The sequence below is a fragment of the Accipiter gentilis genome, chromosome 9 (genome assembly GCF_929443795.1).
Source record: "Accipiter gentilis chromosome 9, bAccGen1.1, whole genome shotgun sequence".
In the NCBI taxonomy this organism is placed as follows: domain Eukaryota; kingdom Metazoa; phylum Chordata; class Aves; order Accipitriformes; family Accipitridae; genus Astur; species Astur gentilis.
The window spans coordinates 36,135,639-36,157,159 of record NC_064888.1 but is presented as its reverse complement, the minus strand read 5'-3'; the positions used below and the strand labels follow the sequence as shown (position 1 = coordinate 36,157,159).

General features: G+C 37.5%; 1 protein-coding gene across 2 annotated transcripts in view; it reads left to right on the top strand.

The window, feature by feature from the left end:
- Nucleotides 1-21,521, top strand: part of HSPA12A (heat shock protein family A (Hsp70) member 12A) — a 63,252-nt gene that overhangs the window by 7,269 nt on the left and 34,462 nt on the right. For both annotated transcript variants that reach the window (XM_049809573.1, XM_049809575.1), the window contains exons 2-5: nucleotides 8,254-8,339; nucleotides 10,633-10,760; nucleotides 17,193-17,379; nucleotides 18,284-18,388. In XM_049809573.1, the coding sequence (XP_049665530.1) occupies nucleotides 8,254-8,339; nucleotides 10,633-10,760; nucleotides 17,193-17,379; nucleotides 18,284-18,388 (506 nt within the window). The remainder of the gene's footprint in view (nucleotides 1-8,253; nucleotides 8,340-10,632; nucleotides 10,761-17,192; nucleotides 17,380-18,283; nucleotides 18,389-21,521) is intronic.

Sequence of the window (21,521 nt, the reverse complement as noted above, 5' to 3'; positions counted from 1 at the left end):
TCAGTCTTTGAATATCTTGATCTAGAAAGGTGAATCTACGATTGCATTGTTTTCAGGACACAATTGCATCTTGAGATGTTCTTAAATAGGAACTTGCAGTAAAACAGGGATTTTATAACTCTGTAATATTTTGATCTTTCTTTTTAAAAAGAAAAAACAACCAATTAGCCCACCCTCAGCTGGTAAATGGTGTTTTTCCCAAAGAAAGTGATTAGCATCCCAGATGTTCTGTTTTATGAGTGTGGTCCTGGGAATTAGAGCACAGTCTTATTAGTGCCATTGCTGACAACCTTGCAGTGAACCAGGTAGATGAGGTAGATGATGACAGACATGATGAAGGAGAAGGAGCAGGAAACCTTTCTAGGAAGGTATATTTTCACTAGGTTCTGTACATCTGTGTTTTGTTTTCTGTTTGCTGTGTCTTTCTCTTTGGAAGCAAGGAGGGAGGAGATGAGACATGCAGGAGAACAGTGCTTGCACAGAGGCAAACAGTGCAAGGAAGCAAGTTCATAGAAGAGCTTGTTGAAGGAAGAGAAGGTTAGTTAGTGCATGTTAAAGGTGTCTACCACAGAACTATATCTGTGGAATATTTAGAAAGATCCTGGAGAGTTGTCTTCTACCACTTCGAGCGGCAAAATCTTTTGTTAACCCACCTTTATCACAACATGCAACCTGCCCTCTCCAACATGTAAACCAGGATCAGTTTTGTCTCTCCTGGCAGTAGTACATGGGTGTGGAAGAGCTGGAACCTAGGAAGAGAGCAATCACTGTAAGGCACTGCTGGTGAGTTCCCCAAACCTCGGGCTCTGGGGGGGTGAGCAGGTTCTGTGGAAGTTGGAACCGTGTGACGACTGGGAGGGAAGAGGGAGCTGACTGAGAGGGAGCTGGCTGACTGCAAAAGTGGGAAAGCTCTCAGGTCATCCAAAGTAGAACTGGATTTAAGACCCTAGATTGTAGATGGTGAACGGGTTTGAGTTTAAAGCAGCTTTAAGGGCGGACTTAGCTATTGGTAAGGACCTGGCTGAGGCTGTACAGATCCAGTTGTGAAGCGTGCAGGGGTCTGTGATAGTTCTGTTTTAGTCCAGCTTACCAAGCATTAGCGAGGTCAGATCAAATCCAGGTAAAATAGTTTAGCCTACATCCTGTCAAAAAGAAACGTGCACGTAACCCATGTGGCATTTTCAGAAGGTTATTGCGTGTTCTTGTGTGTTTCTTTCAACTTAAATTAAGTTCACAGAAAATACATAGTGTCTTTTGGTTTTCCTTTGCTGGTGAGGTGCAGGAAAATTAGTATTATCCACAAAGTGAGTGATGGGATGAACCTGGGATTGTTTTTTAATACTCCTTAACAATAATGTTAAAAACTTAAATTATCTTGTAAAGCTTGATAGCGTAGTGGAAAAGTAATTCCTACAGTCAAACTGTAATTGTGATGGGAGACAATGTAAAAGCATAAATGAAAAAGGTCAAAGTTGTAATGAGGAACATGTCTTATTTTTAGAATTTTATCCAAAGAGTTGGGAGATTTGTTTTACTTAGGAAATCACTGTACTCTGATTGGTATCAATGTGATGAATACCAGCTCTTTGGATGACCAGTTATTGTGAAAGGGTATCAGGAAACTTGGATTTATACCAGAGATTAGCTATGGCCGTATTCATAGAAGGGAAGGGTATTGCAGTCTTCAACAACCTAGCAGGATGCCTACTGGCATTTTAAAACAAAGAACTCTGATTCCATTGATGGCAATAGCAGTGGTGTCACTGGTTTCAGTAGAAACAGAAGGTTCTTGCTTCTGATATGAAATAGGGGATCTTTTTATTATGCATAAGAATATTTTAAGTGGTTTTCTGTATTTGCTTCACTCTATCTTTTTTTTTTGTTGTTCTATAATTATTTTCAAAGGCCACCTTTGTATTTACAGTAAAATGCTCTAGGTTGTCATGTTACATTTGGAAGCTGTGACATTTTGTGCTTAATGCAAAGCAAAATCTCAGCAATAGGAAAAGCTGAATAAGGTTTTCTTCTTCAGTGTAGCAGTTGCCAGCTAATAGCAATATGGTAAACCCTTCTTTTCCTGTTGTGCAAACATCATTAGCAAGCTTGCTTGTGGCAGAATTACTGATGCGCAAAATGATATACAATGTTTTAAATGAAAAACAATGTTTTAATACCATTCTTTTATTGCCTAATGGATACATTATATCCATATTTTATTCGGTTTATCCTCTTTTTAATTATTTTTTTAATAATTTTTTTTTTTAAAATCCAGAGATATTGCCTGGATGAAAAATGAAGAATTTGGCTGAGATTTTGGTATGACCAGCAGCCTGACTGAGATCATAGCTACATATAGCAGTCACTTTTACTAGCTGCTGGATGGCTGGAAATTCCAGAAAAATGGCCATCAGATATGTGCAAGTGTTTGATCTGTGAAAATGATCAGCGTGTACGCAGTAAATTCAGTTAACCTGGATTTATTAGAGCCATAAAGATCGGCTGCAGTAGTGGCATTTTTAGTAGGACTAATGCATCCTGACTTACCCTGTGCATCAGGTTCATCAGCCTACAAATGACTGAGAGGCTGAATGGATTTTGGCATATGGAACAGTGGCTATGTATTATACAAATCAAGAAGAGTTATTGCAGCTTTCCTTTTGAGGCAGGGTGGTGTACTGCAGGCATTCTCATTTGGGAATTTGGGAGAGCCTGGAAAAAGGTGTGGTATCTAGGCCTTCCCAGTGGGTCCCCAGGCTCAGCCAGAGCCTGAAGATCTGCACAATGAATGGAATTCATTGAATTGTATATTATGGATTGAAAAAAATGCCTTATTATTGTGAGAGCACTTCTTAAAATGCTACAAATATGATCTGGAATAGGGAATAGTATTGATCCTATTGTTGATTAAGAAAATCATGAGAAGAGTTTAATTAGCAAGTGTTGGGTTTGTGGCAACTCTGGCAGGATAGAAATAGAAAAGAACTTAAGGTACATTGATTGGGATATAACATACATATACATAGTGTTCAGGCATGTTCCTGTGAAGAGATGATATCCTAGTGATGCTGCCTATTTTCTGGTTTGCAGAACAGCTGTAGGAGATCCAAACCATGATGAGTCTCTTTCACCATTACTTGGAAGTGAAGTCTGCGAAGGTTTGGAAAGTACACTTATTTCCTGGCCAAACCTTCTCTTTTGTAGGCATGACTGTAAAGTACTGCAGAATGTGTCTGAAAAGGTCCATGTTGGGGTTTCGGATGGCAGACTTGGGGCTTGATACCTTATTTCTTTTTTTCTTGGTTTTTTTTGTTTTTTTTTTAATTGTTTCTTTTCCATATGATGAACTGGTGACATGAGATATAGTCAGAAATTTCCCCCCTTCCATGACCTGACTGCATTTCTGTGCTTTATGCTGTTGAGCAGCATATCCTGCTTCCTGAATTCTTGCTTTTACTTGTCTTGTTAAATTCTTACTTAGAGACAATGCACACTTGCAAAAACTTTAGCTTATCTGTTGTCTATGTTACTTGGGTTGCAGGGAACCTTCTGTTAGCAGAGAATCCACTGCTGTGGCATGTTGCTTTGCTGTTGAAATGAACAATTTCCCCAATACGTGAAGCAGAAAATTTTGCTGATGCCTGGTGTAGCTGAATTATATAAAGTTAAATATTTAATAAAAGCTGAAATTAATAGAAAAGATTTTGTGTAGCTGCTGAAAAATTTTTGGTTTAGTAGCACCTTAGTGACTTGTGACTGCAAGGTTTAGTAGTCATCTTTCCTAAAGCAGGTTTAAGCTTGCTGTCTTAAAACTGATTATCTAAGACTGTAGTGGTCCATGTCTGATACTTTTAGTGGTTCACTAAAACTCATTTATCCAGTCTAGGAATCTGGGGGGGCGCTCCCAAATATTCAGAACAGACTGATAGTCTTCCAGAGGATATCAGCTGCCATTAACTGATCTAATTAAATAAAGAGCTTGGTGCTGCTTTCTAGATCTATTAGAAAATGAGATTCATCTGAACATGCTATCAGTGAAATGTTCACACTTCATCAGCTAAGATTTTATAAATGTGCTGGACTTTGCTTTTACGCTGTATTCTATAACACTTAAAGGTTAATCCTTCGTTGCGTTTGTCATCAGCTTTGTTGCATTTTGTTGGAATCTAGAACATGGCTGATCATTTACTGAAATACAGAAAAAGCTAAACTGATTACCTGTTACAGGAAACCACAGAGAATAAACTCTTGCATGTGTTTAGATGAAAAGAAGGAATAATTTAAATTAAATCTGTTAAACCAGTAATTGCAGCTAATATGATAATGGCCATGATTCATTATTAATACAGTATCTGCTGATCTCATAATTTCACCAATTCTGTAATTGGGGATTTGCAAATCAGATAGAACCCTCTGAATGTTAAAAAAAAAATGCTGAAAATGAGAGTCTTCTCTATTTTCTCTTCCTCTTCTGGTCACCTTGAAAATATACAAGGTGTTTTTTGGCAATTGCTTAGGTTAGGACTAAAGTCAGAAATTGTAATGATGTGGTCAAATTCTTTCTATACAGATTTAGTTAAATTATCCAAACCCCTGATATAGACAGTCTTATTTCAGGTTAATGTTCATATTATTGTTTCATAAGTAAATTAAAGAGTTTCTATTTAAGAAGTTTTGTTCGTATTTAGAAAAAAGATTATTTTAAATATTGGTGTGTTTGAAGACTTACTTTAATTTGTATTCTAAATCAGATTCCTCCATTTATTTTGCTGTGCAAATTGTCAAGAATTAAATGTTTATTTAATGCATGCTGATTAGCTGTATGCTTTTTTCCACAGCGTGTAGTTTGACACAGATAGAGATCCTTAGTAAACATGAAAGATAAAGCTGGAACTTAAGCTATGTGGGACACTGTTTGGTTGTGGTTTTTTGTTAAAGAAGCCTTAATAAGTCATCCTGCTTTAAGAGATGTTCCAAATACCATGATACTATCCAGGACATCTTTTTAAATTGTTAAGAAGAGGAATTTAGTCATAAAGGCTAGGGATCCTTTTTTTGTTGCATAATTGCAAATCAGGTTCCTTGTAACACTTTTCCCATTCCCTGGCTGGAAAAGATGCCCTTTTTTTTTTTTTTTTTTTTTTTTTTCTTTCAGATCAACTAATCATAGTCCTTTAGAAATAAGAGTTTTTTAAATATCCTGGAATATCCGTGCATTTACTGCTCTTCATAACACAGTTGTGAAGATTGTGAGACATGCACATTTTTTCCCCAAGCAAACATTAACTCAACAAAATATTAAAGCTCCCACATGGACAAGTATATTTTAACACCTTTCAGTTTAGATAGGGCAGATAGTATAATGTTACAAATTTCCTAATTTGATTTGCTTTTAACAACTGTTTCACTACTTGTTAAAAGAACTCTTGGCATTACATTCAGGGTGACTGCCTTGTAAGCCATTTTCTGTAAATGCCAACTGCTCTGTTAAATGACTTTTTAACTTCCCAGTATTCTGAACTGCACTTACTCACTTATTAGCTCTGCAAACTCTCTGATAGTGTCAGGGCCTCTTTTAACAGCTGAGTTACAATATAACAATTATGGCTGCCCCAATTATTGCCCGTGATTAGTTAGTAGTCTTATGAAATGAGTTGTAATGTAATGCACCTGCTGCTTGTGCCAACATGATAGCAACTCTACAGAATTGCTGTAACGGTACATTTTGGTTAAAATTTTAGTTTGCTGCTTTAGAGTTTGTAGCACTGCCTTCCATGATTTTCCTTTCTTGATCCAACAAAACTCTAAGCTGGTGGCGTGTAGGATTCATTGTAGAATTATTTTGTTTACCTGGATATTTGCAGGAGCAGCAGTGAATACAGTGCAGAATGGTCATGGGTTTGGAAGGATTTTTTTTCCTCTGGTCAAAAACCAGTGATAAATCACCAAGAGCTTAACCTTCCAGCAGAGTTGGGCAGTTGATGAGAATTAGAAAAAGTTAGCCGCTCCACGAATCCAGCCTTTATGGACAAGTTTTCAAAAGGATTCTGAAACTGAAATGGACAATTTATTTGAAAGATTTTTGATGAAAATATCTAAGTCTCTTTTAAGTGGTATTTTCTACAGTTAGCTAAGACAGACCTCAGATCTCTGCTTAACATTTTTTATTTGTTAGCAAATATTGCTATACTTGTGGATACTGTAAGTGTCCTTAAATACATTTTACACCTCTGGATTACCACAAGTTAATTGGGTTGAATGAATTCTTGATAGACAACCACCCAAGTTAGCACAGTTTCATTGGATAAATACGAATATTGCAGTGGTTATTTAATCACTGCTGTCTGAGAGACAAAAAAATGTGTACACTGTCACAGAGGATTTTCTGAGTTGCATGTAGAGCTATAAATAACTTCTCATGGTACACCCAGGCTGATAACTGAAGACAGGCTGGAAAATAGATGACTGAAACATGAGTGCTGAAACCGGTAACGAAAAGAATTAGTAACAAAGAGAAACACTGGAAACACATAGATAGTGATATAATGTCTACATTTTTTGCTTCAAAGCCAGCATCCTAAGTGGGGGAAATGTACCAGTTACCAAAGATGTTGAGTCAGTATTGCAATGTCCTGATCTGCTCAGGAAGTACTGGTTCAGGTTCACTCAGGAATGACAGCAGGATGCAAGGAACATGTTTTGTTACTAATTCCCTTTTTTTTGTCTGTGCTGAAATATCATTCTTAATTCTACGGAAAATGCCATGTTGATGGTATAAAAAGTAATCTGTTTTGAAAAGAGGAAGAAATTGCACAAAGGAGGCTGATAACAGCATCTGATTCAAATATATCTTAACGAACTGAGCAGATTCTGTGCTTGTCACATTTGGCCTGTGGCTTTTTGTACTTCACCATGAGAGGAGTAACATAATATATTCCTGAAGAACTTGTATAGGAAATGTGAATATTTTGCTTCTGCAAATGCTTCTGAAGATCAGGCTGAAAATGCATATTATAACCTGAACAAAAATAAATGTTGTTACAAGAGCAGTATTAAGATTTGGAGGAAGATTTTTTCCTGTGGGCAGATTATCCCTTAGTTGCCTACTGCAGAGTTTTTGCATTTTCCCTGGGAACAACACATATTTGATTACCAGGAACAACAGGATTCTTCACTAAGTAGTTCTAAGGTCTTTTCTTAGACAGTAGCTCCTGTGTCATCTTAGAATAATGCTCTGACTTGTCAATCATGTCTAGGAATTACACACTACACATAAAGTCTTTAGAGACTTATTAAATAACTCTGCTTTACATCTAATTAGCTTGTATTTTACAGAAGAGAATTCAGTAAACTCAAGGCTTAAATTTGGGGGCAGAGGGTTACAAGCATGGACAGGGTGTGTGGTACCTTTTCTACATTCCATTTTGATAAACTATTGCAGTCTTCAGAGGAGAATATATTATATATAAATCCATCTGAGTCATCAGTGCTTAATTATTTTAATAAGCCATTTCCTTTTCTATCATCAATGGGGTAAATACAAGAAGGAAAAATACAAATAGTGCGTTACAGTATTTGTCACTCATTTGGTATGTTCCTTTAAATGAAATTTCAGTATTGTATGCACAATAGAAATATTTCTTTGATGATTTGTTAATAATACTTTCCTTTTTCCCCAGCTGGATTCTGTCCTGCAGTCATATTAACAGCTGCAAGATGTTTCAGTGCAGAGTATTGAAGAATAAAAACAGACACAGTATTGGGAAAGTTTCAGAATAAAGGTTCATGATGGAATAGTTGCAACTTATTCTTACTGTGTTGTCAAATTGATACCAACTCCTCTTTTTTTCTTAAAATGAGTCTGTCTTTCCTGATCTCAAAACTTGTGTTTAGTTTCTGCATTCACACATTTAAATCTTAGGCCATTAATGTGAGTGTATAGTGTTCAAGCTGCTTGTATAACTATGACTTCTAAGTATATTTAGGAAGACTTTTAAAATTATACATGGTGATGTAATAGGCAGAAGAATGGAAGTTAGTCATGAAGGTCAGACAAACATTTTAAAAGCAAAACTGCAGTTCTTGTGTCTTAGCATGTTGTAAGGGCAAAAAATATATTTTACGTGGTGACTGTGGAATTTGCTTTCTTTTTAGCACATTTGTTACAACAGGAAAATAGTGTAGCAGTATGCAAAGGAACTGTCCTATCCCACTAATTCTGCTTATGGACACTGAAGGATTTTTGTTTCCTTTCAGATGCAGTTTCTACATCTGCTTACTCATCACCAGCCAAAAGTTTGGGAGACCCTGGAATAACTCCATTGTCTCCATCACATATTGTGGTAAGAAATGCACTCTTAACATATACTGTATGTTGACATTACTTTCTCCTGCCTGTTTAATGGGACGTAATTTCTTTGGAAAGTTGTTATTTCTTCACATAGTGATCCCCTTTATGCTATCCATAGTCTTAAGTGAAATTTTAGTCATGCTAGGGTTTGTAACAGAGATCTCATTAATTTTGTTGGGGTCCTGGTTTTCCTTTTTTTTTTTTTTTTTTTTTGTCTACTTGCTGAGCTGATAGATTTGTTCCTGCATATTTTTATATCAAATGCAGGGGCTTCTTAATCCTCAGGGTTCCCAAGTTCTGTCCCTGTCTTTATCATTGATTTGTTTAGGCAGCCCTTGAAAAGTCTCATTCTGTTCAGAAAAAAAGAAGGGTATATATGATACTCAACAGTAAAATCCAAATTCCCAGAGGAAAGAATCTCCTCCAATGTAGAGAGAGAAGCTCAAAATAGAACTAGTTTAGTTTCTTAAGGAAAATAGCCACTTCTGTAAACTTTTAGAAGCAAGCAAACGTCCCATAAAGGTAGTGTGTTTTAATCTCTTGTACATCATGCTCATTTTGTTGATAAACTCCCATTAAAACTAAGTCCCATCTGTTTTTAAGAGCATCAGCATCATCTGTAACACAGTATATGCACAGTACATTTCTTGATATTGCAAGGGATAATGTTCAGAACAGTTTGCTACCCTTGTTGTATTTCTTCCTTATCTTTCTGAATCAAGTTCAGAGTTGTACAAGATCCCTCTTCAGGATTTTCAGAGTTGTCTCTCATAAATTTTTGCTTTTATTCCCTTCTTTCTCCATATACTCTAGAACTTCCCCCTTTTACTTCTGTCGTACTGATGACTTTATTTCCTCTTTCAGTTAGATTTGTTCCTTAAACACTTTGAGGAAAACGTATAAATAACATACTGTCCTAGTAGAAAAGCTTTATTAGGAGAATCCAAACTCAGTGAAGTCTTTCATTATTTGAGACCAAACATTATTACTCTCATTTCTCCATTTTAAGTAGCAGGCCTATGGGATGATCTTGGAAAATAGAAAGGTGCTGGACGTAGCAGGCATGGAGATAACGCAGATCTGTGAGAAAGATGGGGGAACATTGCTCATAGAGTGAGGACATTTGGCAGTTCCTCTGTAAAAGATAATAACAATTGCTTCAAAATATTAGTGACAGTACAGGCTGAGCAGCAGTGGTGGAATTTCAGACATGACCTGTATAGTGTAGGTTGACAGGTCTGTTCCATGGTGATTTTGCCAAGATGATGTGTGTGCAGATGCGTGTATTACCCTCCTTCACTACCTGCGTGTAGCACATAGCCCTTTCACCAGTGTTTCCAGCTTGTTGTCTTCCTGTCTTGCTAAGCTGTTAGTCCTTTAACCACCATCAGCATGTGAAGAGTAGTTCCTTGCAGTTCATTACTTATTCCTCCTTTATACAGGATTTCTGTTAGGCAACAGCATATGGGGAGTGGTACAATTCCTTGTTTATTCATGCCGTGATTTATATCACACCATTAAGATTTGGGCCATAACCGTTTCACCTCTTCTAGTTAATGTTCCCATGTTGCTCTTGTCTGTGCTTTTCATGGATTGCAGGATTACAGGTAAAAGGCAGGGAGAAGGATTCAAATTCACTATAAGCAGCTGAACAGCTTTCCACATACCAGCACAGGCAGGAGGAAAGAATGCATATAGTGCTTACAGGATAAGTGTTATGTAAATTCTTCATAAATAAATAATTATCATGGGATATAAAGCTTGTTTCTGTATTTTGGGTTGTTCTGTCTCCACTAGTCTTGAATGATAGTAGTACCTCATGTTCAAGGTAGTTAGTTATGACATAGTTAGCTCCTAAAACCACCAAATAAGTCCCAAATGTACCACACTGATGGATATAAACATATTCTTCAGTTGATCAAGTTAAGGGGAAAAACCCCCACAAAAAACCAGCCCCAAACCCAATAAACTAGTGTTTAGCCATAAATTTTAATGGTACAGGATAATAGCTATTCAAAAAAATGAGTATGAAGGTAACTCTTGATTCAGAAGGTTGTGTATAAAAGGCTCCAGCAAATATGTTGAGTTGTATATTGAATTTCCACTTCCATTGGAATGTGTAGCTTTCTGGTATCAACTTTGGTCACAAATGCAACTTTAGGGAAGTCCTTATTTCCACTGAAGAGATATACATGTCTCAGAGAGCAGGAATACTGGAGGGTGAGACACGTTACAGTTACTTTAATCAGTGACTCGGTGTCTATTTTGCTTCTGCTATTTAACAGAAGGACTCTGATGCAGATGATGCTGTAGAACAGTTATTTCTTGTTGTTGTGGCTATTGATTTTGGCACAACATCCAGTGGCTACGCCTACAGCTTCACCAAGGAACCAGAATGTATTCATGTAATGAGGTAAGGGCTGCAATGCAGCATTTAGTTTTCAATCGTGATAACATGGATTGTCTGCAGTAGCTATAGGTATTTTCCACAGGAGCCTGAAGTGTCTAGATTTGTCTAGTGTTTTCACAGTGTATGCCTTTCTCATGGTTATAGTATTTTGTTGCATCTTACTATATTCTAATTTGCTTTAATAATAAATTTGAACATGTCCTCTCTCTGTTATTTTGCTGATGACATTGTTATTTTACAAGATGACATGAGTAAAAGGAGGGATCAGTGAGTATTTAGAATTGTTCAGGGAGCAGCAATAATTATTAAGTCAGGATGCCCTTATCTCAGAGATTGAGAGAAGCTACACATTTATTAAGGGTCAGGGCATTTTCCAGAAGCTACCTGTCCCCTGGAATCATGCTTCTATACAGTTGTATGTACAACACTTAGCTACTTGCACCCAGAAACTGTTTTTCATTTGGCTGATTTAAGCTTTTTAGCATTAAATTTGAATCAAATCTCTGATAATGAACCAGTGATACTGGGAAATAAGCAATCAAAAGGCATGAATGTGAAAATTAAGGTTTTATGTGAAATCTGTTTTGTATTATATGTATGTAAGGGACAGACTTCAGATGCTGTTATGTAGGGGGTTTTATTTTTTTATTTCTTGGTTAAACCAACAAAATATAAATCCATCCATATAAATCTAATGCAATCACAGATGCAAAACCTATTATGGCAGGTACCTGAAAGGATTGCCCTACAAACCATTTGTATAGTGTTTTAGAGTGGTTTTTTTTAAGTTTTTTTTTATAACTAAAAACATATACAATTCTTATTAAAGTATCTTTCAAATTACTATATTGTAACAAGACCAAAATATAGATAATTTCAGACATAAACAAGGTATGTAAGAAAAGCTTAGCCACAGAAGTTCTTCTGAACAACACTGCTGTTAAAGCAGTAGGTAATGTACTGTTTGCAGCACTGTAATACTGAGGGAAAAAAGGGCAAAAAAGACTAACTTGTTGTAGTCCAGTGTGATACACTGTAATTTTTTTAAGCAAAGATGCTAGCTGAATGCAGCACTCTCAATCTCAGCAGACTGTATTGAATGAGCAGTCAGCCTGCATAGTTGGTTTGTATGTGGTTGCAAAGTATTTCAAACTTCTAATGCAACCGAGTGATTGAAATACTATCTACAGGGAGGTAAATTTTGGAATGGTATTACGCCATCCAGTTGCAAAGATACCTACCATTTTCAGTATGGACAGGTAATCCTTCAAGGCCTTTTATGCATCTCATGCATCTGTTGTTCTCTGAATAGTGCAGGAAGCTGTATGAGGCTAGAAGTCAAAGGACAGGCTATGCGTTGCTGTCTTGGACAGGTTACAGGGTTGTCAAGTCAGAACCCATGTTTATCAATTCGTACTCCCTTTTGACATCAAATAATTAATGAAATTTCTTAAAGAAGTTCAATGAAATGAGGGAAGACATCTCTGAAGCTGTACCTGAGCAAGCCTAAATCCTATATACTGTGTTGTTGCTATAGTCTCTGTGGTGATTTTACTATGTGAAATCACTACTGTTTCTAGGTATGTCCTTTAAGCGCTTTGGACTCAAAATTTTACCTTAGGACCTGATTTTGCTATTGGGTTCACACTATACTACAGCAAATTACAGGCTAGATTCTCCTTCCAGGGTACCAGGCTTCCTGCTGTAGATCACTGGGACATTGAAATGTAGGTGCTGTGTGGCCAGTTGAGAGTATATTCCAAATCTTAATTGACATTTTGCTACTTGTGGTTCAAAATACCATATTTTCTTCCTTATGCAATAATAGTAGCATGATTGTGATTTCAGACCTGGGTAGATACTGTATGAGATGCTGATGTAAAAAGAAATGAAATAAATTAATTCATATATTTCCAACCAGAAGGGAGTGACATATTGGCAGGGGGTAAATGTATTCAGATTTCCAACAGGTATTTCAAACAATTGAAAATATTTTAATATCAAGAAGGATTATTTTTTTTTTTTAATAAATATTGCTGTCAGGGAAGGATTTGGGGGAAGATACAGTTGAAACTGACTTATGAATTAATGTGTATAATATTTTTATATATATTTATATATAAATACTCATGAAATAATGATATTCAATTAAAAGAATGGTCTATGTTTCAAAATAAGGCTTCAGTAGTTCAGCAGGTATTAAGAGGTTCAAACTTTGTATATAATGAGGCTTACATGTAGGATAATTTACAAATATTTCAGCAGAGTAAATGTAACTTCCTGCCCGCACTCAAGAAGGTTTACATTAAAATAAAGCATACCAATGATGCATGGTCCTCTTTGCTTCCTAACATTTTTTCCACCTTCCTTCCTTAGTGTTGATCCTTTCCAGACATTTAGATTTCTGACTGCCTTTTAACAAAGCTGCTTTTCTGTAAATGTCTCAATGAAGAGTAAGATGGGTTTATTTAGAAGGTCCTACTTCAGAAAAGAGTGAATACACAGGGCTTTAGTACTGAGTTTGACTGTAGTGTCTGCAAAGTTGTGATTCTAGTAGTGTAGTTAGTAGACAAACAAAGTCATGTTTTGACTGTGTGTGTTTATTTGCTGTGATGCCTGTTACTAAAAATGAGTATATAAGCATTGACATAACAAAGTTCTTTAAGCATATACTTAGCTTTAAAAGTATGAGTAGCCTCAGTCATGTTAGTAGACTAAAGCATGTGTTTGGAGTTGGGTGTGTGTTTCTAGGTGACCAATGAATGATTTCACTTTGATTGCATAACATTAGTTACTGTTTTATCAATTTTAGGTAATACTTCACATCTGTCAACTCTTGATAGTTGCCCACGGCTTCTGTAAAGATAGTTGTGGTTACTTTCAGGCTCTTCTTGCAGGGTAGAAGTATATGTAACAATGAGTGCTGTTTTCTGCATACCTTGAGACTGTGAGTAAATCCATATGAACAGCCTGGGCATGAGTTCAGGCATTTCAGTGGACAGGGCAGTGCCAGAGCCATAATGAAAGACAGTTTGGTGCTGTAGAATGAGTTAATAACATCTCCTTCGAAGGGAACACATGAGGTCTTACACAGTTCTGAAAAACTCCTATTGATTTACATGCACTTATGTGAAGTTATAAATGTTTTGGCTACTGGTTAAAACTGAATGTATTTCACAAATGGAGAAAAACAAATGGAAAAATGCTTGTGATTATGAAACAAATTGCAACCTGTTTTTGGAAGAAGGGAGAATGTGGTCTTTTTTCAGTGTAACTTTACTTAAACCTTCAAGTTTTTCCTTTTCCTTCTCTTCCCTGTTTGATTGTAATTCTTGGCAGACACATGCTTGCCTTTCTTCTGCATACACACTCCTAGTGGCATTCAGCTACGTTTTGATGACCCCATTGCTTTGTCTCCTTGACTGTTATGCTGCAGCTCTGGATCAAATTCTCATCACTCTGCACAGATCACTCTCTTTGCTCTGTCTGTTAGCCAGTCATGTGTAAGGAAGGGCATTTCTCTAACCTTAGTATAACCCTGTTATCCTTTCCACACTAACTTTCCTCCTGTGTCTATTTTCACTTTTAATATACAGTTAGATCCTCTGTGGCTATAAATGGGTCTATGCTGCTCTGTTGCATTAATCCACTTGATATTGGCCTAAGAACTGGTCTCATATGTCTGAATTTAGGCAGAAATCTACCTTGGGTTCTGATTTAATAGATTTTTAGCTCAGACCCTGCTTTGAGAAAATATACCCCACATGCATTACTGCTGGCTTGTATTGTTCATGCTCTTAATAGGCATTTCCATATATCTTTTTTTCCTAAGAGCAATATTACCATTATTTTGCCTGTATTGCGACCATGAAAGAAAACTGCAAATGAAGGTGCTGAAATCCTAGCCCTGCTGACTAGAAGCCTCCGCTAACTGGAGTGAGGCTAGGGCTCCACCTGAGAAGAGTGTCACCATCAGAAGTTACCACGCACATGCCTTTTCAGCTGCTTCTCTCTAGAAAAGATGTCACACAGGAATATTTTTAAATCTCTGATTGCGAGTGGTAAAGTTGGACTTCCCCTCCTGTTTCCTTATTGCTCCTTCTGTGACTGAACAGTAATACAGGCTGAGAACTTTAGAACGTGCTGAGTAATTACTGTGTCTAGTTTCCACCAGAAACTCATCAGGGAGTGAACATCCAGTTCTCTAGGTGGCTTTGAAAGCTTCAGCCCATACCCACTGAGCACCAGTTTGTCTTAATTTGAACTGCACCTTAAGTCTACTTATTCCAGAAAGAGAAAGTGTGCCTAGCCGTAATGAAAAATGAAGAAGTATTGTTATTAGCCATTTATGGAATTTCCCACTAGTGACTCAGAATGAATCATTAATGATTCCAAGCAAAAACGATACCAGTCTGTCTCCTCTCTGCTTGCAGTGGGTGTGTGGGATTTAACAATCTGGTGAAATAGGCAGTGTTTTCTGTTCATGGGCTGTGGGATCCCAACTTTTTCACTTTGGAACAGTATGTTTGCTGTAACACCTACTCAAAGATTTTGGAGCTGACCAAGTACATTTCTATAAGCAGGTTAGAAGAAATGACCTGGAGCAGAGCCTTTGCCAGCTGATAATAGGTCAGGGGCTGAGCAGTGGGACGAAGGAGGTTTAGGAAATTTTTTCCAAATGGTGGAAGGTGGAAATCATTCTACTTCTCATCATGCTGTTTCTGCTCTCAGAGCAGTGGAATTGCTCTCTACACTGAAGTAAATTCATAGTCATGTGATTCCTTGCCATCACTGCTGCTGGTGGAAAAAAGGGCAAATTTTGCTGTTTGATCTAGTTGAATGGTCTGAAGGTTCTCAGCACTGTTCTTTGTTACTTTGCCAAGTGTTAACCCCTTAGATTGCAGTTTTCCATGTCAGTTGTCTGCCTTGGTCTAGACGCCAATTCATTTTGAATTGGTTCAACTGTTTCTGAGAATGAAATGGAAAAGATTTTTCTTCTACATCATCTTCCTATGTCACGTAAGCAATTACCACAGAACAAGGCAACCTTTTGGAGCTTCAGAACAAGGAGTTTGGCAGTAGTATATTATGAAAGTGTGTTTTGCTATCTTTAGAAAAAAGCAATCAACATGTGGTTTAATAATGAATGCAGTTGCCTGTCTGATCTTAACTTGGCTTGTGTTTGAGCTGTGTTATGATTATATATCTGATAGCATAAAGCAGATTTTCCACTGATGCCTTTTTAAGAAAATGTTTTCTGTTAAGTGTTTGTTTCCCATGCTTGTATATGAGGCGAGGAGGAGCAGTAGTGCGATTTTCTTTTTCTTCCATTCTGCTTTTTTTGTGATGGAGAAGTGAGGAGAAGAGAAGAATGCTCACAGCTGTCTCTGTGGTACAACTTTCTACTGTCTGACCTTGTCGTCCCACCATGCACCCCCCCAATTTCTGCTGCTAGGTGTTCCCATATTCAATGTTATTTATTTCCTTATCCATTCAGTGAAACAAGCTTTGGGCTGCTTTTGCCTTAAAACTTATGTGTTTCTTGGGTCTTCCTGAAGATAACTTCACAATCTTGATCAGATAGGATAGTTTTATTCACCATTTTAATAGATGGTAGTGAGGTAAATGTTTTGGTTCCTATAAGATACTTGAGGATTGGGGGAGTCTGCTTTATTTTTGACAGATTAAAAATTTTACAGCATTTTTGGCATTTAAAACACTAAATCCATCAACTTCATGTGAGTAGAGAGGTCAATGCAGAGAGCCCAACATCTGCAAACATGTCTTCAGAGTTTCAGGTGTCCAGGAAATTAGGCATATGATCAGACGTTGGTTGAACTGGCTTGTCTTGCTTCAGAGAGCTTTCTGTGACAAAAACAGGGATTTAATCGACTTCTCCACAGTGGTGTTCAGATGACTTAAACAGGTCCCTAATTCAAAATGGGGAAAATATCCTGTACAAGTAAGCATTCATGGAGTCTGATTGACAGTTGGATAGGTCACTCGGTTTGAAGATGTGGATTTTCATTAGTAGTGTTCTTGGAGAATTACTTGATATTTTTTCTGTAGAATATTTATTACATGTATATGCTTAGTTTGAAAATTTAGGTGCAAAACTGTTTCCTTGTTAATTGTGTATGGCTTACTTCAGGGAACCTGTATTCTTATCAGAGACAGAGTATGAGTATGTCCTTAAAAATTATACAAATAAATGCAAAATTTATTGAATTATCTGAAATGAAAATTACTGTCATCTTTTCTTGGATGTGAATAAAACCGCTTGATTTTGGTATTATAAGGATTGAAAATAGTATCTCTGGAGGGGAAAGAAGTCTGTGCAATCTGCCACCACATTGTTTTTCTCACAATATACTATTTTTTCTGCTGCTCTAAACATTAGTATCACTTACTGAAGCTCTTTCACTTGTTGGATAGACGGTGGGAAGGTGGAGATCCAGGAGTATCCAATCAGAAGACACCAACCACTATCCTCCTAACACCAGAGAGAAAGTTTCATAGCTTTGGGTATGCAGCAAGAGATTTCTACCATGACTTGGATCCCACTGAATCAAAGCACTGGTTGTATTTTGAAAAGTTTAAGATGAAGCTACATACCACCGGTGTAAGTAATAACCAATTCTCTTGGGTAATTGTGCATCTGCTACTCATATCTTCCTGTGGACAGTACTAGGTTTTTGCCTAAAGATGGTCAACTAGATGTGAAGGAGCTCTATTTCTAAGTTTAGAGAGTAAATAAAGTAAATTAAACTCTTCAGTTAACATTATGATTCATTTTGCTTTTCACTGCATTTGCCAAGTGTATTTTGCCAGCCTTCTTTCTAGGTCTTAGAAGTCCAATATCTGCTTTGCTTAGATCTTCATGTCCTAATTTTCCTGGGTGAAATTCATAGCTGTCTATGGAGTCTGTGTGAGGTTGGTTTGTTCTATAAATTTACTCAGAAAGCAGAAATGGAATAGAAAAGCCATTCTGAACTCTAGCACAGTGGAACAAATTTAGCCAGATTTCACTGTCAAAAGTACAAGTGCAAATCATGTTGTTAATTTGACATTATTCCTACTGATTATATTTTTTACTTTAATCTGTTGCAGAGTTTTGGAATTCGGCCAGTACTTTCTGCATTGAGGTGTTTCCTGGTTTCATGTGTTAGCGGGAAGCCAAAAATCTACACTTTTAACTCTTAACTTGGGTTAAATATCATGCATATGCAGCTTTGTTGAAATTAATTACAGATAGATTTATTGTAATTATTTAATATTTAGTCCATATTTGTCTCCCTGCCTGCAGTTGTCTAGACATGGTAAGTGTTTAAAAACAAAGTCTAAAATAAGCAGCAAATGTCATGCTCCAGGAAATTCAAGTGATGAGTTAGATCCTCTTCAGAACAGTTTTGTCACTTTTTCCTAACCAGGTGGATAATGAAGAGTTCCCTTTCCTCAAGCAGTGGGAATTAATTTCATGTTTACCTTTTCCTTTTAATAACTTCCATTTATTTTCTTTCATGTAGAATCTTACCATGGAGACAGACCTGACAGCTGCAAATGGCAAAAAAGTCAAAGCACTTGAGATATTTGCTTACGCTCTGCAGTTCTTTAAGGAACAGGCATTAAAGGTAGGGTAATGTTTCCTTATCTGGATTTTCTGTATTTATAACTGGTATAAATGTGAGCTTAACACTTCTAACCTTGCCAAGCTTTGACCTCAGTAGTACTTGATGTAAACAAAGCAAGGCAGCTGTAGAAACTCTAGGCAAGCTGTGGACTCTGGAGAGCTCACAATAGCCTGAAGTGATTTCCCCTCACACGAGAAGCTTGATTCATTAATAGTAAGTGTATCACTGTGGTGCTGAGTTCTGATTATCTTCTTACTGGCTTGAATATTTTCTACTGCTTTTTTCATGGAAAAACATTGATTTGAAAAGAAAATTTAAAAGTGTAGGAGCTGAAGCTCAGGAATTAAATTTGAGACTGGGTCCTGTCCTCGTCCCCTACACTTCTGCTGCTGGGTCGATGGGTTATTCTGTGTTCACACAAGGTTCTCTCTTATGCTAAAGAGTTGGCACTGTGAAATGCAATAGGATGGGCACCTAGAGATGTCTCCTGCCCCAACCTGACTTTGTCTTCACTGATTAAGCAAAGGGAAGTTGGATGAGCTGGATTTATTTTGTAATAGAAAGATTATTAAAAGCTCATTTATAATTTGGTGACTTGAATCTCACTGTAAGTCTGTACAAAGATGACATGCTGAGGTGTACAAGCTGGCTAACCTGTTGGAAATAGTGTAATTATGCCAGTACAATGATTTCTACAGGCCACTTGATTGCACTGAGATGTTCAGTATAGTAGCCTATGTGGAATTCTGCACCGGCGCAGATAAATAGCCTCCATTACCCAAACCAACACAGGTACCTTTGCACAACACTCCTTTATTCTGTTTTACACAGTTAAACTTAGTATGTGTGCCAAAGAACCGCTGACCCTTTGCAGGGGTGAATTTCATGTCGCTGTGCTGTGAGATAGAACTATAGAATTGTTTAGGTTGGAAAAGACCTTTAAGATCATTTTGTGCAACTGTTAACCTAACACTGCCAAGTCTACCACTAAACCATGTCCCTAAGTGCCACATCTACACATCTTCTAAATACCTCCAGGGGTGGTGACTCCACCACTTCCCTGGGCAGCCTGTTCCAAGGCTTGATAACACTTTTGGTGAAGAAGTTTTTCCTAATATCCAATCTAAACCTCCCCTGCTGCAACTTGAGGCCATTTCCTCTTGTCCTATTGCTTGTTACTTAGGAGAAGACACTGACATCGTCCTCGCTACACCCTCCTTTCAGGTAGTTGTAGAGAGTGATAAGGTCTCCCCTCAGCCTCCTTTTCTCCCGGCTAAACAACCCCAGTTCCCTCAGCCGCTCCTCACAAAACTTGTGCTCTAGGTCCTTCACCAGCTTCGGTGCCCTTCTTTGGACACGCTCCAGCACCTCCATGTCTGTCTTGTAGTGAGGGGCCCAAAACTGAACACAGTATTCGTTGTGCAGCCTCACCAGTGCCGAGTACAGGGGGACGATCACTTCCCTGCTCCTGCTGGCCACAGTGTTTCCAATGCCGTTGGCCTTCTTGGCCACCTGGGCACACGGCCGGCTCATATTCAGCCAGCTGCCAACCAACACCCCCAGGTCCTTTTCCGCCAGGCAGCTTTCCAGCCACTCTTCCCCAAGCCTGTAGGGCTGCATGGGGTTGTTGTGACCCAGGTGCAGGACCTGGCACTTGGTTTTATTCAACCTCATACAACTTTCCTCAGCCCATTGATCCAGCCTGTCCAGATCTCTTTGTAGATCTCTTCGTACCCTCGAGCAGATCAACACTCCCGCCCAACATGGTGTCATCTGTGTTATTTGGTTGCCCTGATCCTGAATGCATGTTTATGCAGAAAATCTAACAAGCATTGGGGAGAACAAAAAGTAAGACAGACATCTGTCAGGGGTTTAATTTGTAAATTCATACTGTGTTCTGATGGAATGCTTCCATTTATGTTGCCTTTTTTTTTTCTTTCTTTCCTTTTTTTTCTTTTCTTTCAACTGTGGCTGGTGTTGGTAAGGAAAATGCATTTTATTTTCCATTTCCCATTTGAAATGTTGCAATACTAATTTCTTGTAATATTATTCTTGGGTCACAAGATTTTTTTTCATATTCCTCTGTGAAATACATGTCCCCAGTAAACAGTTTTTGAGATTTAAAATCTCATGTAAACAGTCAAATGTAAATTAAGTACACATTGGCTTCAAATGTGCCACTATAAAGTCGATGTAAGCATAGCAGTTGCTGGGTCAGATGAGAATATTCATCCAAGTAAGCATTGTTTAAAATAGCCTTGTTGTTAAAAACTAATGTACTTTTTTGAATGGGTTTAATTTATTCTCTGTGAGATCTCACTGTATTCTTTATGGCTATAGAGAAACAATCCTCATCTTGTCAAAGACTTACTTAACTAGATTTTGGGGTTGATTGTGGAATCACAGACTTGAACCCGTGCATAGCCTGGCGAAATTCTTAGTGAATATGAATGCTGTTGGGTACAATCCCATATACTTGCTGTGCTGCCTCTTCAGGGCTGCATCCTTTCTTGATGTTAATAAATAAATCCTTGTGATTTGTGAGTGCATGCTGAAACTAATTAGACAAGCGATGTAAATGAACTGTTACTTTCCACTATAATCTGTCCGTTTCTAGTGCCCTGTGCAGCATAAAGGTACTACTTTTCTAGCATGGATTTTTAAACTGCAGCATAGCTAAACAAACAAAACACCTTGGCACAGCACATGCAGAAACTTTTTTTTTACATTCTAAAGGCCCGTTGTTCACCTTTCTGAACCTTTCCCTGTTTGGATGGAGATTTAGATAGGACATATGGTAATGACATTTTACTTGGAACCTTTCCCAAAACATGTCAGTATATCACCTAATTTGCAAATGCAATACAGACTTTCCTCTTTTTAAGGGAAAAAAAAGGACAATAAAAATACTAAACTAGTCTTGAATGTTAGCTTAAAGCAAAATTTTCAAGGAGCAATCAGTCAGTTTTTTTAAAGGGTTTAACTGTAACTTTGTTGACAGAGTTGTAAAAATTTGATTTAAAGGTGAGTTGTGTATAAAGAAGTTATTGAAAAAATCCAGATTGTAAAACATAACATTCATCAGTGATACCTCAAATATTTTTCTGTGTATTAATCAAGATGCAAGTGTGAA